At 36.1% G+C, this 18,718-nt stretch overlaps 1 protein-coding gene across 3 annotated transcripts; it reads left to right on the top strand.

Annotated features, from left to right (window-relative positions):
- Positions 1-536: 536 nt before the first annotated feature.
- Positions 537-14,065, top strand: PDE9A_2 (High affinity cAMP-specific and IBMX-insensitive 3',5'-cyclic phosphodiesterase 9A). Of its 3 annotated transcripts, XM_051212272.1 has the most exons (8): positions 537-688; positions 1,655-1,937; positions 1,975-2,095; positions 2,755-3,012; positions 4,363-4,744; positions 5,883-6,091; positions 8,425-8,796; positions 11,588-12,502. In XM_051212272.1, exons 5-8 carry the CDS (start codon positions 4,648-4,650, stop codon positions 12,032-12,034), a joined length of 1,125 nt encoding a protein of 374 aa, XP_051072433.1. In that variant the 5' UTR covers positions 537-688; positions 1,655-1,937; positions 1,975-2,095; positions 2,755-3,012; positions 4,363-4,647; the 3' UTR covers positions 12,035-12,502. The 3 variants fall into 3 exon arrangements, with proteins under 3 accessions (XP_051072433.1, XP_051072431.1, XP_051072432.1); XM_051212270.1 differs by lacking the exons at positions 1,655-1,937; positions 1,975-2,095 and adding an exon at positions 724-1,096 and having other exon boundaries at positions 11,588-14,065; XM_051212271.1 differs by lacking the exons at positions 1,655-1,937; positions 1,975-2,095 and having other exon boundaries at positions 11,503-12,502.
- The last annotated feature ends 4,653 nt before the right edge of the window (positions 14,066-18,718 follow it).

The following is an 18,718-nucleotide window of genomic DNA, read 5'->3' as shown; positions in this document are numbered from 1 at the left end:
TGAGCCACGAAATCATTTCGGGATTCACTCGCAAGCCTCATGAAGAGTGCCTCTAATCACTTAACCTTTACCCATTTGAGTATAGGCGTCTTAGAAGTAACCTACTAATGGATTATAGTATTCTTAACACTTCTGGACATTCTCTTAAACACCTACTTAAGCTTAGTTCGAATAATAACCTAAGGGGTAACACCCAGAAACTGGAAACACAACATAGCAAGACGGAATGTACACACAACTTCTACTCCTTAAGAGTTGTCAAATGCTGGAATTCGCTGCCGGCCGAGCTAGTCCAAGCGACTTCTCAGGAGTCCTTCAAGAGGCAACTTGACCTATTCTTAAGGACCAAGGACAGCATCACACTATGATTTACCAATTTCTTTTCCTCTTTTTTTGTTAACATACCTAGGTTCTTGCCTGGAGGATTTGGTGATCCCCTGCTACTAGACACGGAAGCCTGTTAAGCGAAAGCTTCTTCTATTCCGTCCACAACCATTTGAACCATTTGAACCATTATTGTAGTTTAGCGGCCGGCGGGCTTGTAGTATTCAAGGTCAACACACAGGATGAAGTTCGTTGCGCTTGTCAGCGGTGGGAAGGACAGTATATACAATATTATGGAATGTATTGTACATGGCCACAGTTTAGTTGCTCTTGTTAACTTATGTCCTCCGAGATGTGGTGACAAGTGAGTCGTATTAATTAATTCCAAGTTCTTCCTAGAACCTCAGAGATCGACAGTTATATGTACCAAAGTGTTGGTAGTGAGGCTATAGGATACATTTCTAGTGCACTTAAAGTTCCTCTATATCAGACGGAGCTACGCAGAGTGTCCCATTGTAGGCGCATGTTGTACCGTCAATGTTCAAACGACGAGGTTGAAGATCTTTATGATATCTTATGTAAAGTGTTATCTGAAATCCCTGATGTGACTGCTGTGTCAAGTGGGGCTATACTTTCAGACTATCAGCGATATCGTGTCGAGAATGTAACTCGTAGGCTGGGTTTGCGTTCGTTATGTTTCTTATGGCAACGGTCTCAAGAAGAGCTTCTGGAGGACATCGTTTCAGCTGGCCTCGATGCCATAATAATCAAGGTGGTTTTTTAATGTGGTCATGCATCTGTAATAGCACATACTAGGCACAATTGTTGAACTTTGCGGGTATATTAGGTTTTCAAATTTTACCGCTTATTTATTTTGGCACATATCAAACAAGATTTTTGTGTCTGTCATTACCCGTGGTAACAAACCTGAGTAGACCAGTTAGGTTGAACAGTGTGCTTCTATAGTTAGCTTTGTGTTTCACGTGCCCAAATCCTAGATATACTATGTCAAATGGTATGCATGTTTAACAAAAGCTAGTAACCATTGCACTAAGAAATGGCATTCGATGAAACTACTGTCTGGCAGTCTAAGTCTTGGTCAGTGTAGACTGTCTGATTGCGGTCCCTGCAGTAAGTATTATCATTTGTGACATGGCGCAAAATCGGTCACTTGCAGCTACATCCATTCTTTATTCTCCTTTAGATCTTAAATATCATTTTATAACTTAAATTTGACACATTCATTTTTTCCAAACAATATTTAAGATGTCCTGTCCTATTTATCGTTATTGACTCTAATATTATTTCACCCTTTGTCTCTCCTTTCGAGGACTATCTTCCTGTGCTGATATGCTGTTAAACCATGAGGCACTGCACAACTTCTACCGGGTCTTAGAAATATTGCTCTGCTGGAATCACTGGGTAAGTATTAGTGAGGTTAGACACAGGGTATTGGGGAGTGATAGCGAACCATTCGATGAGGCTGTAAATCTACATCGACTGAGATGGTTGGGTCACATATTACGCATTCCCAGTTACTGGTTAGCACGGCGCGCAATGCTAACCAGTGTTGGGGACGGATAGGAAAAATTTATGGACGGCCAAACCTAAACGTGACATAAATTCCATAAATTCATTGACTTCTGGTAGATGCAGACTACTTGGTTGGGGTCCGCGCGACTATCGTAACTAATAGTTGGAGACTGCGTGACGTGGCTCAGAATCTGTCACAATGGCGTAGGTGTGTACACTCTTTGTCTTCATTCAGACGGTGAGATTAAAATTACTTTCTACCTTTCCATGAACTGATTCTTTCTCTCTGTATCATATCCTTTTATGACATTTTGTAACTTCCATTGAAGTAACTGCTTCTATGAATTTGGTGTTCATCTTGTGCCAGTGAGGTGTGGCAACTTGGTCCGACGCATATACGTGCCTGATCCTACGGTTTAGCTGACTGACTGACTGGGTCTTATGTTGGTTACGACCGACTTGTTATATATGTGATTTCTGATCAGTCCTAAGTTGCCGATTTAGATGCTTCTATGTCTTATAAAAATTTATAAATGATGTAAAGAGTGCATTTAGAAAGTCAATAGAGTTCAAATGTCAACTGTATTAAAATATGAATTTAGAGTTTTTAAAAATTAGAAGTGGTATGCGGCTCAAATTCCGGTTGGCTTTATCTATGGTACTTTACTATGTAACAATATTCCTTTTTTGCCTTTCCCACATTGACTACCTCGTACTAAACTTAGAGATGAGGTTGGGAATATCAAGTTATGATGATTTACTTAAACATTTTTCAGAAATCATCATTACCATGTTTTTGGTTTGTTACTTTTAGTATGCTTTTTACTTTGTCGTAGCCCAAGTTAGTGACATTATTTCAGGAGCACTTTCTAAAAATTTCCCTATAATATTTTCTAGATCGCCGCTTTTGGACTCACAGTTGAAGATTTTCTTGGGGTTCATCTCAGTAGTATTGCATATAAGCTTCGCCAGCTATCAGTCCCCCCTTGGTCTTTGAATCTATGTGGTGAAGGTGGCGAATTTGAGACAATTACATTAGACTGCCCAATTTTTCATAGTAAAATTGAATTAAAATCGGAACCTGAAATTGTGACACATTCTAAAGACCCATTTTCACCTACTGCTTACCTCCGTTTAAGGAATCTGATTTTGGAGGTTAGTTTGTGTCTTATTTTGGTACATTTTATCGTTTTCAAAATAAACCGAGTTAAATTTCAAATACCTGAGTTTAGTTAAGTAAGTAAAAATAGTTGAAGACTTATTTAAAGTATGAGATAAAAACATTTATTGAAGTGGCTGGTACATTTTATACGCCGCGGTCTATTATCGTATACGAACTAGGACTTGACTGTCAACTCTTTGACCAATTTTTTCATTATAAAAGCAAAAGTGTGACGTTTTTCATGATATCTTCAGTTTTCTTAGATGCGAGTAAACTTCATACATGTGAAATTGATGACGCAGCTTTTTCGACGATCGTTTTTCCACAGTATAAAGGTAAGGCTAAACCGGACGTGGTTGTACCTGCTATATTGTGGTTGAATACTAAACGATGGATTATGAGATAAAACACAGCTATTATCTGCTGAGGTTCGTACATCCATATATTCAAAAAAAACTAAGATGTCTCTTCTGTTATAAATTATTCTGATTCAATTTTTATCCATTCATTTATTTTGATAATACTCCTTCTCTTTAAGTCTTTGGAATTTCATTTTTCTATTCACGCGGCGGATATTTATTTTGGTGCCCACTTGTACTAGTGTGCATGCTATAAAATAAATAGACAAATAAAGATCCGTACAGCTCATTTACTTTGGTTTTAGAAACTGAATAATGTGACAGATTCCGCAACCATCTGTTTCTCAAGATCGAGCAAGTATATCTACGGTAAAATGACTTAAGTTGTACTAAAGTTAAAGCTTTTGTTGACTATTTTCATCTTGGAAAACTTATGTCATGTAGTTTATACATAACATCGTGAAAGTCGAATGCTTATTCTACCGTCTACGTAACCTAATAATGAAATTCTCTCCGGTCTAGGACGCTTAGGTCTATATATATATAAAGAGGAAGAGAAATGACATCAAACGCCCGATAATTCAAACATTTCTACTACTTCTATAATCAATATTTACATGTACAACCTCTTCAGTCGATTTTATGATACTCTTCAATGATTTAAAAATCATAGTTTTTAATATTTGACCTGCTGTCTGCTTTCTGGAATCTTATATCCAGTATTTACTTCAAAGACACAAGTTGTAGATGAAACACTATTATAAAGAGTCTTAACAGTTTATTAGGTCATAACACAAATATGCATGCATATTTTGTTCATTTTTTTATTAGAAGTAGGTATTACATAGAAGGAACTGAACTGCAAAAAAATTTCAGTAATGACAGCAATAGATTAAGAGCTGAATTGCAAAATACTTATCAAATTAGTATTTCCGATGATTTGGTATTTATTTTTCTTTTATTCGTTTATAATAATTTCTTCAGGCTAAACCATTGGATGAGGTTTGCCGAACCTCGGAGCAACTTTTGTCTTTAAAAGGGAAACATAGTAATGAGGGAAATACTTCAACACATGAACGATCACCATTTATCACTCCATTTGAAAGATTAAAAAGTATACGTTTGAAAACATGTGAAGAAATAAAAGGCGACGTTACTAATGCTTTGGTTCAGAAAACGAATATTAATTGCAATAATGATAATCATCAGAAATACTATGAGTTTGGCCGGAAATCAATAAATAATTTTGCTAGATCATTAGGTAATGGTATGTATATTACATCAAATTACTATGGTACCGGTGAAAAAGTAGATGAAATATATAAAGCTACAGAAGATGCCTTCAGTCAAATGAAAAATGTTTTCAGTAAGTGTAAATTGCGCGGAAAGTTCAGGTTGTTTTCCAAAAAAAAATATTTAACTTTTCCACTACTACTGAATGAATGATGCATGTGTTGTGTAACAGAAAAGCATTTTTGGCAAAGCTTGTGTTTCCTCCGCTATTTCAAAGACTACCCGCTAGAACTATGCTCATTATTAATGCCTTATTTTTTAATATTATTCGGACATTCGGTACGGAAGGGTGCAGTATAGTGACCAAGCTTAATAAAAAGGAACTTGGGTGACATGACTCGGAATCAGTAGCAGTGGTGTACATAAATTAACTTTTCCCCCAGGTTTTGAGTTTCAGTGCTCCTTAATACATAACTTTTCATCCTCTCTTTTTAAACCATATACCCAGTGTTTATTCTTTTTTATTGTAACTGAAATTATTACTACCACCACTCCTTTACTATCCATTTTGTTTCTTTTAGTGAAGATGCGGCTTATTGTTTAATGTTTTCGACTTTCAGCTACTAAGTCCCAGGTTCAAGCCCCACTCCACCAACATGGGTTGAGGTAACCGGCTGGTATTATTAGCTCTCATAGCGTGTGTACCTGGTGAATATGTTGCTTTGAAATTCGTCCTGTTAATTTCATCTCACTGTGTTAATGTATTGTGAAAACTTCAGCTGACATATATTTGTGCTAGGTTTCACTTTGATTCTTGCTGACCAATTAGAGTATTAATAGTAACTTTGGTCAAGTCATTAAAAGATATGTTTTCAAGCTTAATGAGAAGCATGATGTTTTTAAGTCTACAGACCTCAGATCTTGCTAATAGATTTAAAAATAGCTCGAAAAACCAGCATTCATCTTTGTTATTGACCATTCTAACGCACAACAATGGCAAACGTTCTTTTGTGATTACGTTTAGAGACAATAGCTTTTATTGGATAGATCTTTGGATACAAAAACCGAAGATTAGTTTTCTGAGTACTTTGGACAATTATTTACGAGGTTTGGACTAGATCAATATGTATTTTCACATTAGCGTTCTTACCACTATCTGTCGTTCGACTTAGATGTTGTGTATTGTTTTTTCACTGTTCATGCTCAAGTTATTTTCGATTAGCCAGAATATTCGTGTTAAGCACAGTTCCCTCCTATTAATTGTTCCATAGCTTTAAACAAAATTAAACCGCAGCAAATTGTGCAATTCATTGTCGTTTTAAGTCAACATTTGTCTCCAGATGTATTCAGTAATTTCAATGAAGCCTATACTGGACAGCTAAACAGATGGTTAGAAGAAATGGAGATTGACAGTAACAATTTAAAAACTGAATATATTGATTCATACATGCCAACACGTGTGTGTATTTGTGTGAATTCTGTAAGTTTCTTAATTTTCAAGTGTAAAACTATGTGTTATGCTCTGTTCTGTGTTTTTTTTTCTTTTCAGCCACTAGGTCCTTACGTGTTTTAACTCATTTTCTGATGATCAATTAATATTTCGCTTGTTTGACATCAAACATACATATTTTCAATAAATCAATTCACGGTTATCCAATATATGTGTTACTATCCAGAGTAGTTTTCGGAAGTTATTATAGTTTATATGCTACATTTTTGTTGTAGAACTATTTTTTAATGGTTAAAGTATTATTTGACTTTTAATTATCAGATCATAGTTCTCGAAATTCTCTTCATCTATTTTGTGTAACTAATCAATCCTGAGTAAAGGTTCATTTAAGTAGGACGCAATTATTTAATAGGATAAATTAGTGAATTAAAAAGTTTTCTCATGTGCATTTTTTAGCTGAGAACATAATAAGTATAGTAATTGTATCATTAGATTAAACCTCTGATGCCAAACCAATCAGTGATCAAATTCATTTTGATGATATCGTTAGGTAAATTTTGTACTAACTAAAAGAAATTATTTACAATTGATTTTTTCTGATATTATTCATACAAATGATGGCTAGGCAAATTTTCAAGCAGCTAAATTCATCTTACCAGTTATATTCGGATTTATATGTGACCCAGTAAATGATTGTATAAACAATTGATTTCTGAACAATAAGTATTTGAACAAATTGTTTTTGTACACATAAAGGGGGTTTCAATTTCCGTATAGCCAAGGCTTCAATAAACCTTAGTATACGTCCTTGAAGGCTTTTGTACAACACAACAAATGCTGATTTGATATCAACCTTATGACTCGTCTCAATCAAATGTTTCGCAATGGATGATGATGTCTGTCTATCCTGTGATCTTATTTGACCATTGGAATTCATCTGATTCTGCAACCATTTTGGTATATGTTCACCCACCCTTAATTGCAAATGACGATTGCTCCTCCCTATGTACGTGTTTCCACACATACATGTAAAAGACAAGGTCTATGTTTCACCAAAAGCACAAACAGCACGAAAGCGATTGTGTCATATCCCATTGTGAGATGGAGAAGATTTGTGGCTCAGGTGGATGATTTTGGTGGAGTTTTGTTCTCTGAGCTGGAGAACAAAACTCCACCAAAATCATCCACCTGAGCCACAAATCTTCTCCATCTCACAATGGGATATGACACAATCGCTTTCGTGCTGTTTGTGCTTTTGGTGAAACATAGACCTTGTCTTTTACATGTATGTGTGGAAACACGTACATAGGGAGGAGCAATCGTCATTTGCAATTAAGGGTGGGTGAACATATACCAAAATGGTTGCAGAATCAGATGAATAAGTATTTGGTTCAAACTATGTATTACCATATATCCACACTTGGACAGTAAGTTATTCAGGTAAGGCATTCCGTACTTGGTTGTAACTGACTTCCTAACTACGGATTTATTTTACCGCTCTTCAGCGATCTTATTTGCAGTTGTGATAGTGGGTGAAAATACTTGACTGCCTAAATTAAAGTTGGTGGGACGCGGGTTTCGAATTTGCAACGAATTAGTGTATTCATTTCTTATGTTCTAAGTCTTAAATTTTCCACAACGTTTAACATCGTTTCGACCCATTCGCTTTCTGTCTGTTGATTTCCTCTCTCTCTCCTGTTATTTCGATGTGAGCTGTAGTAATTTAAACCTATGAAGATTTTTGCCCAAATCATCTGTTGTTTATGATTGACTGAATCAATTAGTTTAATAAGGTATATTTATGGTTCAGCAGTTTTCCCTTTGATGTCCAAGTGCTTTATAAAGAATGTTTCCTTGTGAGATAATTATCGTTTGTAATTATGTTTTTTCTTTTCACTCATTACAAAACTTTTAGAATATCATCTATAGGGTATTATGTAGCGAACTTCCTGGCAAAGTTTAAACAATTAAACTAATAAATTTTAAAATAACGAATAAAATACAAAGTGAACTATCACTGTTTTTTTCTGAACATATTCATTCTGATCATGGATCTGAAATTTCCACTTGACATATAAGCTAATTCAAGTTAACATTCTATATGAGTCATATCAACATTGACAGCTTTATTCTATTTTGTTTGACAATCCTAAATTTACATGCTTTAAACGATGCATTTTTTGGATTATTAATTTGGATATATAAATGTAGAACCTGAAAATAATTTATCGTAAATAATATTCTTCGTTCAAATATTAATCTTTTAATATGATGGAGATCTTTAAACGGTATCAAAAACCTTATATTATTGTCTGGACTTTGAATAAACTTAACTTAATAGTATACCTTTTTAACTTCCCCAGCTTTCAAAGGAGACCGTTTATTGTTCTGACGAAGTCTTAACAATTAGTCTATCTGCCATCGTATATTATGGTGATATAAATGTGTTTGAATGGATTAATTCTCTGCGTGGTCTATATGTTCAGTCTATTTCACATTGGGCTCCAGCTAATATTGGTCCTTATAGTCAAGCAATAGCTGTTCCTATCTCAAATATTCAGCTGGATGATTTCTCTACTTGTGTTACAGATTATTTTACATTCTATTCTGGTCAAATTGGTTTAATTCCTGAGTTGGAAGTAATACCATCAGAAACTGGATATTTTTCTGATCACTTCGAAGCATTGGAAGTTGAATCTTGGCTTTCATTAAGACATTGTCACCGAATAATGAAAGTAAGCAATTTCAAAAATGTACTATTCCTATTTATCAATTACTGATGCACACACAATTCATGAACTGTATTGTTTATTTACTTGTCCATTTACAAAATTCTTAACTAGAACCTGTCATTTAATTAGTTTTGATATACAATGAAAATATTATATGTGTTTCAGTTACTTGCTTACTCTATACTTAAACGTCTAAATGGTTCTTTACATTGTAGCATCTTTAATGGTGTTGAAGTTCATGTGATGAAATACAAAAACATGGGCAGTTTACCCTTCGACGGTGTGTTCCATCCCTGCGATTTACCAACTGTGTAACTGTGTCTCGTTGTTGATTTCCATTGTGAGACTTAAATGAGTACTTACTACTTCATAAGATGGAGTGTTATTCTTGTAGATTACTTGGTCACGACAGCCACTACCATATTTCATTTCATGCGTCAAAGCATGAATAGAAGTGCATCTGTAGTGAACGAGAACACAAGTGAGGACAACCGATTATATTAGGCACAAAATTACAGAGTTACTTGGTAAAATAGAAAAAACATAATCCGAAACTTCATTTGCAAAGTGTTCATTAACTGTTTCAGACTTCATTATTCGTGCATTTCCATACCAATTACTTTCTGTTCCCATTTTTTCTTCTTTGATCTGCTCAACTTTCTGCTGCCAGGCACTCTATTCCTGATTGTTGTTACATACTACTTATATCGACATAAGTACCACACACCACACTATAATTTAACTGCGTTGCGTAGCAGCCATGAAAGTTCAAGCCTATCATTCTTATGAGGGTTTGTTTTTCTCCATTGATGATATTCGGTATTGAATTTATTAAGTCTCTTTTGGCACACAGATTCCTTAAACGAATGATATAGAATTTCTTGTATTTACAAGTTTTGTAGATGCCTCATATTACCTAGCATTCATATTGGGGACTTATCGACCAGATGTATGGTGTGTGGTACTTATGTCGATATAAGTAGTATGTAACAACAATCAGGAATAGAGTGCCTGGCAGCAGAAAGTTGAGCAGATCAAAGAAGAAAAAATGGGAACAGAAAGTAATTGGTATGGAAATGCACGAATAATGAAGTCTGAAACAGTTAATGAACACTTTGCAAATGAAGTTTCGGATTATGTTTTTTCTATTTTACCAAGTAACTCTGTAATTTTGTGCCGAATATAATCGGTTGTCCTCACTTGTGTTATGTTTATTACAATAGTACTTACCATAAAAATGGCCTAAAATATTACTAGGAAAGGTAGGCTTACTCTGGTTATTACATTAAATGATCGACCAAAAGAATGTTCTTCAGGCTAAAATTTGGCCCCGAACTGATTAAAAGCAGAACAACGTAATATTTCGATTTCATTGTTATATAAATAACCACTAGATGTGTGGATCAGGCATTTCGCGTTGTTCTATCGTACTGGTCACTTTTTCGTACCAGAAAAAAATAAAACACCAGAACTATGATTGTAATATAGATCTTTCTATATGATACTCCATAGTCTGCAATTTAAAAATATTTCTTATAATTGTTTGATCGCTGAGTAGTTACTAAGTCGCATTTGCCTAGTCCTTTAAGCCCTGATCCGAATTCTATCAATCACTTTAATGTGATCACTGGTCTTAGTTACTCGACATTGTGTACACTATGTTGAGGTGTTTAATGGTTGCAGGAAGTCCTGGAATTCTTTACGAATAATTCTAGTCTCGTAAGATTCTCCATTATTTTTATTGATGAGACCAATGCTTCTATGGTTTATATCATCATCACTTTTTGCCTCAGGCCATTATTATTATTTCGTATATCTTTTTAACATAACTCCTCTACTTCAACTGATCTACCTATTATGGCTAAAGTTGAGGATTACTTATTTAGTCATTCTAATGCATTTAGACAACGATACCGGAAACATCCTGGAAATCAAGTATCTTCTGACTTTATTTGCTTCAAATTTTCACAAACGGCTATGTAGTCTACACCAAATATTACTAGTAGTGTACATTGTTCAATCAGAATTTTCCGTCCCTTTTTTAATTCTGCTAACACTTTCAATCAGAGGCAATTAAATTACTCATCTAAGAAAAGTGTTTAACATCGTCAGCGAAATGAGTTTATGTCTTCAATATCTTGAACTAACAGTTTAATTTTTCCTTTCAAAACTTGAGTAGGATCTAATCCCATTTGATAAGAAATCATTTTTTAAAGGGACCAAGTATAGAAATATTTAACTGTAGTTGAGAATCTACAGAGAAATTAAGTAGAAAGAATCCATAATAGAGTTACTCCTGACTTTCACGATTTATTATGATTAACCCAAATGATAGGTCATTGTAGTTCCTTATGTTATTCGATAACTGTTCAGTTGAACAATCAACCTAAGCGTTAATATTCTGAGTGTATTATCCCAGTAAAGCTTTGTCTTAAGTACTTGTAAAGATTAAGATTCTGATGTCGCAAATTTCTAGGAAGAAACTTACTCGGACTTCTATATTAATATTCAAGATGTTTCTTCAAGTTACAATTCGTAGTACACCACTTTACATGACATTGTTTCAAATGAAACAGTTTTTATTTACTTTTTAAAATGGAGTGAGTTATCTTGAAATTTAATTAATTTTAATCTATAGTTGTAACGTTCGGTACGCGTGATAAATATATTATCTGTAATGTAATGTTCTGTTTTTTTTTCAATCTTAAGGCTAACATTTTATGATTTTCAATTCAACTTTATGCGACTGAAGTACTCATTATGTTGACACTTAATTTTTTAAATCTTTATTCAGTACATGGCCCCGTCCAACATATGGATGGATCTGTTCCTTGGAATTTGCTATGCCATTGATGAAGTTTCATTAAACCAGGCTCGAAATTGTTTTCACCAAGCTGTTTGTTCACAAACATTGGATACCACTGATAAATGTCATTGCAATCAATGTATTGTATGGCTTGTCGTATCGAGTCTACCTAAAAATGCTACAGTTGAATGGCAATGGATAACTGGACCATCATCACTATCATTGGTAATCACATCGTTAAATAAAGTACTTAACAGAGAATCAGTTATTCCTTCGAATACTTTTATGCTATTCTATCGATATGATGTTAATGGATTAAATGTACAAGAACTATCCATTTTACTCAGTGATAACTACACAGGATTTATGTTGCCTGTTGTAAAGTTCACTGATCCCTCTGTAACTGCAGTATTTGTTTCTGTACAGTCTAAATAATGATTACAATAAAATAAGTGATTGTTCTTTATCTTCTTATAATTGAGGATACTAGATAATAAGACTGGTCCAAATAAAAACAATAAATGATAACCCATGTATCAGGCACAAACCTGTATGCTTGACTTTAAGCAACCATTTAGATGTGGTAACTTGTATCCTGTTTTGTAAAATAGATCTGCCACATAATGATTGTATGATGCAATCGATAAGCAAACGCACTAGTGACAACACTAAATGTCCACCATAAACTCTCTTTGACCTTGCTTGACTATGTCTTGTATATTCACCAATCATAATTTTTGTTTGTCATAAACAATATTAATTTTGTTGACTCATTTTTCCTGTTCTTTAGTTACCATTTGGTATGTTATTTATGTCTCCTTTTTCCTGTTTGATTTACTGAATTATTTGTTTTCTGTATACTAACAGTGATAATTTACGTTTTAAAACAGATAAAGTCAAATAGCTTACATGTTCTGACTTTGGCTGAGCTAAGACTCTGTGCTCGACAGGGGATAGCTTAGAATTGCGCCTGTAAAAAATTACTTCCTACAGTGATTGAAATTCGAAAGTCTTTACTATTAAGTCATCGTCTCTTTTAACTAAGAAAACAATTAATAGATCAATAAAATCTGGTTCAAAATTGTACTAACTGATATAGCTAAACATAGTGCTCTATCCATAACTATGATATGACTTCGTTATAAAGCGAATGATACTTAGAATAAAAAGCTTAGGAGTATTCGTTTTTGTTTGTGAATAACAATTGCAACTGTGAGGACATTTGAACCACAGCTGAACTCAAATAAAAGGCATCTCGATTCCTTTGGACTTTTTTTCTCATTGTCCACATATAGTGTTGTAATAACTTGATATCAGGTAATAAACACTTGTTTTTTTATCAATATGGTCAAAAAAGATTCAAGAATATTAATTACCACCTAATAATATCAGGTGTAAAAGATCAAGAACTTCTGTTTTGAACTTATTTTAAGCTGTTTAGCAAAGCACACCCTTTGACCCCCAACCGAAGTATGATTATTCTGCATATGATTGACTTACTGGCAGCCTTCATCCCTGTTGAACGAGTTAGTGACTATCAGGACTCAGTAGCTCAGTAAACAATGCGTTCGATGTTTTAAGCGAATTTTTTAATCTCTGTGAACATCGAAATTGTGATACATGTACATCTAGCTAAAAGCACACGAGGCCAAGTTGGTCACATTCGAATCCTTCCTACACCTCCAAATAAATCTCCTATCTCCACGACTAACCATTCTCACGTCCCTTTACCACTTCGCATCGCTAGGGCAAACGATTTGAGTGCGCGGAACGTTATTCCTGGTCTCCTGAAACCACGCTCTAAACTATATGTTGGAACTTATAACGTCCGAACAATGTGCCAAATAGGACAACAAGCTTCATTAGCTAGGACTGCAGAGTCTCGCGCCATCGATGTGCACTGCGTCCTCGAAACGCATATACAGGGTCCGAGTAGCATCATTCATTTGACCTCACCATGTCAAAATAAAGAACCGACTCGATTCACACTTCGTGTATCTGGAAGCCCTGATTCTGCTTCCCGTGGCCTCGCCGGCGTAGGTATAGCATTGAGTCCTAGGGCAGAACTAGCTCTCTTAGAGTGGATCCCAGTAGACAGTCGTTTGTGCGCTGTCCGACTGAACGGAACAGTAAGGATCCGGAAAGATAGGGACAATCGTCGTTGTCTCTTCGTCGTCTTTGCCTATTCTCCCACTGACTGCAGCGCAGATGATGTAAAAGATGAGTTTTACAGAAAGCTCTCCGACCTTCTCCGAAAAGCTAGGCGCTCTGATGTAGTAATAGTGGCTGGCGACTTTAATGCTCAATTAGGTAAACTAAGCGCAAGGGAAAGACACCTAGGTGGATCTTATGGTGTCGTGGCTCAAAGAACAGATAATGGCGACCGTCTGTTGCAGCTATGCTCAGATAACCACCTCTTCCTTGCAAATACTAACTTTAAGCATAAGGAAAAACATCTTTTAACATGGCGATCCCCTAATTTGTCCCAACGTTGGACCCAAATAGATCACATCGCTATCAGCCACCGATGGAGGGGCTCGATAGAAGACTGTCGCTCATTCTGGAGCACATGCTTAGGTTCAGATCATGCTCTAGTGTGAGCGCGTATCTGTCTGCGTCTTACTGGACGTAGGAAAGACATATTATACATTCTCAATCCAGGAGATTGGATCGATGGGCAGAACACTTTAGGGATCAGTTCAACTGGCCTTCAACCACACTTCGGTTTCCCACGATCTCTAGTCAACCTGAATGGCGAGTTAATGTAGGTCCTCCGTCTCTTTACGAAGTTGAAAAAGCCATGGGAAATCTGAAGCAAGGGAGAGCAGCAGGCCCTGACAGGTTTACTCCTGAGAATTTTAAGGATTGTGGTCCAATATTAGCAGTGGGATTAACTGAGGTCTTAGGTAGAATTTGGGAAATGGACGTAATCCCATCTGACTGGTCTCAATCGCTGATTGTGCCAGTCTATAAGAAAGGACAAAAGTCCTCCTGTGACAATCACAGAGGAATCAGTTTGACTAATATAGTGTCTAAAATATTAGCCTCAATAATACTTCGACGCCTAATCAAAGCTCGTGAAGAACAGACTAGAGAAAATCAGGCTGGTTTTCGACCTGGACGTGGTTGTATAGACCAGATATTCACACTAAGTCAGGTCTTAGAACATAGACACACATTCAGACGCCCCACAATGGTAGTATTTCTCGACCTTAAGGCGGCATTCGACTCTGTTGATCGTAAGGTTCTATGACAGTGTTTGTCACTGAAAGGAGTACCAAAGAAGTACATTAACCTTATAAAGGCTCTCTACTCGAACACAACTGGTAGAGTGAGAGCTTATGGCGAACTGTCATCAGAATTGATTACCTCAAGCGGTGCTCGTCAGGGCTGTCAACTCTCTCCATTCTTGTTTAACTTTATCGTAGACATGCTTTTAGAGATAGCACTTTCCTCATCTGAATTTCCATGGGTTGAACTTCTACCGGAAGATTCACTTTTTGACTTAGAATATGCTGATGACATAGTTTTATTTGGTGAAGACGCTGACAAAATGCAGAGTCCTCTGACCACTCTAAGCAACAATGCAAACATGTTCGGGATGCGATTCTCTCCCTCGAAATGCAAAATGTTGATTCAGGATTGGGTTACATCGACACCCGAACTAAAGATTAGGAATGAAGTAGTTGGGCGTGTCAACCGCTTCACTTATCTTGGGAGTCTCATCAGCCATTGTGGTCTGGTGTGTGACGAAATCTCAGCACGTATACAGAAGGCTCGACTAGCTTTTACCAACTTGCTTCATTTGTGGCGTAGGCGAGATATCCGTCTACCAACCAAAGGACGGGTTTACTACGCAGCAGCTCGTTCCGTCCTACTTTATGGCAGTGAAACATGGCCGGTAAGAGTAGAGGATATTCGTAGGTTACTAGTATTTGATCATAGATGTCTTTGAAATATTGCTCGTATATCCTGAGACCACCGAGTAAGTAACGCAGTTGTTTGGAATTGGGCACTAGGTAAGGATGGCAAATCAATTGATGACGTAGTGAAACTTCATCAGTTGAGATGGCTGGGACACGCGTTACGTATGCCCAACCACCGACTGCCCCGACGTGCGATGTTTTATGGTATAGGAGTAGGTTGGAAGAAAGCTAGGTGTGGCCAGACCAAATCATGGCACAAATCCATGAAGTCACTGACAAGTATACTGAGCCATGTTGGTAGGTGTAGACTACCTGGTTGGGGACCGCGAGACGATAGCAACCGATGGTTAGAGACCCTGAATGACATGGCTCAAAATCGTTTGCAATGGCGCAGGTGCATCCACTCTTTGTGTTCTCCCAAATTCTAATCTTCTAGATTCTTCCTATCCCTTATTTTCTTCCCAAATTTATTTCACTGTATTATACTCCATGAATAACATCTTCAAATCCTAATCTTTCGGATTACTGCTTATACTCTTACTACCTCTACCACCGCGGGATTTGAGTCGACAACTGCATCTCTGTGCTTATGTGGTATGGCAACTTGGACTGATGTACGTACGTACGAAGTTCTACGTTGTTACTGACTGACTCTAACTGACAACCACATATCAAATATACTAAGACTTGTGACAATGCTTTATCGAGAACATCCACTCAGTATCCACATACGGTAACAGAGAATGATCAATCCCAGTTCTGAATATCAACAGTAGGGGATTACGAACGTTTGATCAGTGTGAAATCTGGCTGGCTTTACAATGTATTCAATGTGGGGAGATAGGACACTTTCTAGGTGTGTCCCTCATGAAACCAATCAATTAAATCGGTCAATATAGTAAACGCAGTAGATTTTAACTGATCAATTAATAATTTTCCGAAATAAACTAAATGGAAAATAGGTCAGTATAATGAAATTGACAATAAAAAATAAGCTCAAAGATTATTGGTATTTTATAGTTTAACTACTGAGAATAAGAATAATTTGAATAGAGAAAATTGGTTAGAATTAAAATTAAGGTGGAACGACCAGACATTAGTACATTTATTTTAGGTGATCTGTGCCGTTATTTCGGTCGTTCAATGACTTTAGTTGTGAATGTTCATTTTGTTAGTCTTTTAGTTCTAAAGTCCTCATTTCACTTTGAATTCATAACACCATTCTCTAAAATATTGAGATTTAGTGATTGTAGAAACTTTCGTAAAGTGACTTTCCATTTATTTCTTAAAATACATGACTGATTATCCCTTTAATATATAGAATTCAATGTAGCTGTGATGCTTTAACGTGTATATTATAGTTGTTCGACCAAACATAATTGATATCAAGACTTCTTTGTATGGTTAGTACACACGTTGGTTAAACTAGGTAACGCTTCCTAAGATATTATGTATTTAATCTGAACTGAGATTTTAGTCTTAGAAAAGACCGTCACAAGATTTTAAAGATTGACAGTAGAAGCGTAATGTTCAACTTTAGGAACTAAGTTTTGTCAGGAGGCTTCAGTGGCCTACCTTTATCCACTTGCGTACATTGAATATGCAAACTTCCACAGATAAATGATCCCGTTGACACTTCAGTGAACTTCAGCCATGTGCAGATTTGAATAGACATCATCGGTGTCATGAAATAATGGTCATTGACTGAGTTTGGAAATGCAGATCGTTGGATAACAACTTGGTACCATGGTTGATGCAAATCCTGAAGGTAATGGGTTCGACCCCCGACAGTGTATGAATACGTATCATTTAAGCGCTACACTAGAACTTAACAACTAATCAGTGGTACATGTATTGCAGTGGCTTTGCTTCTATAATCGGTAACCTTTATAATATAAATCTTAACGGTGTTTAAAATTAGAAGGTAATGAGAAGCGGCAACTACAGTTCATTAGCACATAGCGCAGATTACAAAGCTACGAGCGTATTTGAAGTGGATGGGAGAATAGGTATATACGAGCAAATACATAGTCAAACTGCATAAGGGCGCAGCAAAAGCTAATCATATGAATTGAGTACATATATACATGCGGAGGAGGATGAATCATCGAGAAATATTTTAGATATTAACATTTTTAGCTATAGTCTGTCAAGTTCTCTAGTGATCATAACGGTACAGAGAAATATGCGAATTGTTACTATTCAAACAACATTATCTGTTAAGTAAGTTAATGGAAGGGATTAAACATAATCGAAATTGGTTGTAAGATAGTTGCCATAATATGTGAACAAATTATGTGTAGGGTAACAGAAGTTATTTTTCTCCACTCCAAACGTCATTCGCAAGAAGAAGAACAGGTGAATCTATTTATCATGAAATACAGACATTTCACACACCGTTGCTAGAATTCTGTTGGGCGAATTAAATTTTGCGTATATGATCACAGGTTATTCACATACTGTTCAATAATATTATTTCTTTGGGTTGATAAATTAGTCTGAAAATAATGTATGTTTTCGTTAAAAGTCAACAGTCCGGGAAATACTTACAACCGGTAGTGTTTAACAATTAGAGGTTTCTACCGAATTTGTCAACAATCTAACGAAACTTGCACTGAATCTTTCTCAAACACCGATAAACCACTTTAAAATTTTCGGAATATATTCTACGGTGTTTAAGCTAATTTATTTGGTTTCAATTAGTTGGCAGGCTTTCTTTAGAACGTAGTTCAATAATCGATTGGCGTACTTACTTACTTACTTGCGCCTGTTACTCCTAATGGAGCATAGGCCGCCGACCAGCATTCTCCAACCCACTCTGTCCTGGGCCTTCTTTTCTAGTTCCATCCAATTCTTGTTCATTTTTCTCACGTGTATCTCCATTTCCCGGCGTAATGTGTTCTTTGGTCTTTCTCTTTTCCTTTGGCCTTCAGGATTCCATGTGAGGGCTTGTCTTGTGGCGCAGTTGGGTGCTTTCCTCAATGTGTGTCGTATCCACTTTCAGCGCTTCTTCCTAATTTCTTCCTCTGCTGGGATCTTGTTTGTTCTTTCCCACAGTTGGTTGTTGCTAATAGTTCAATCGATTGGTGCACTCAAATATTAATTTTCTTAGTAAGAAAAATAATTTCTATGTGGATATCACTGATTTGAGTTTAGAGTATGAAAACAACTAATTTGAACTCATCCCACTAGG

The sequence above is a fragment of the Schistosoma haematobium genome, chromosome ZW (assembly GCF_000699445.3).
Source record: "Schistosoma haematobium chromosome ZW, whole genome shotgun sequence".
NCBI lineage: Eukaryota > Metazoa > Platyhelminthes > Trematoda > Strigeidida > Schistosomatidae > Schistosoma > Schistosoma haematobium.
This window is presented reverse-complemented; position numbering and strand designations above follow the sequence as displayed.

Coding starts and splice junctions, on each gene's coding strand:
- PDE9A_2 (XM_051212270.1), top strand. CDS start 567: ATGAAGTTCGTTGCGCTTGTCAGCGGTGGGAAGGACAGTATATACAAT. Junction 689..723: donor CCTCCGAGATGTGGTGACAA/GTGAGTCGTATT, acceptor AGTTCTTCCTAG/AACCTCAGAGATCGACAGTT. Junction 3,013..4,362: donor TAAGGAATCTGATTTTGGAG/GTTAGTTTGTGT, acceptor TAATTTCTTCAG/GCTAAACCATTGGATGAGGT.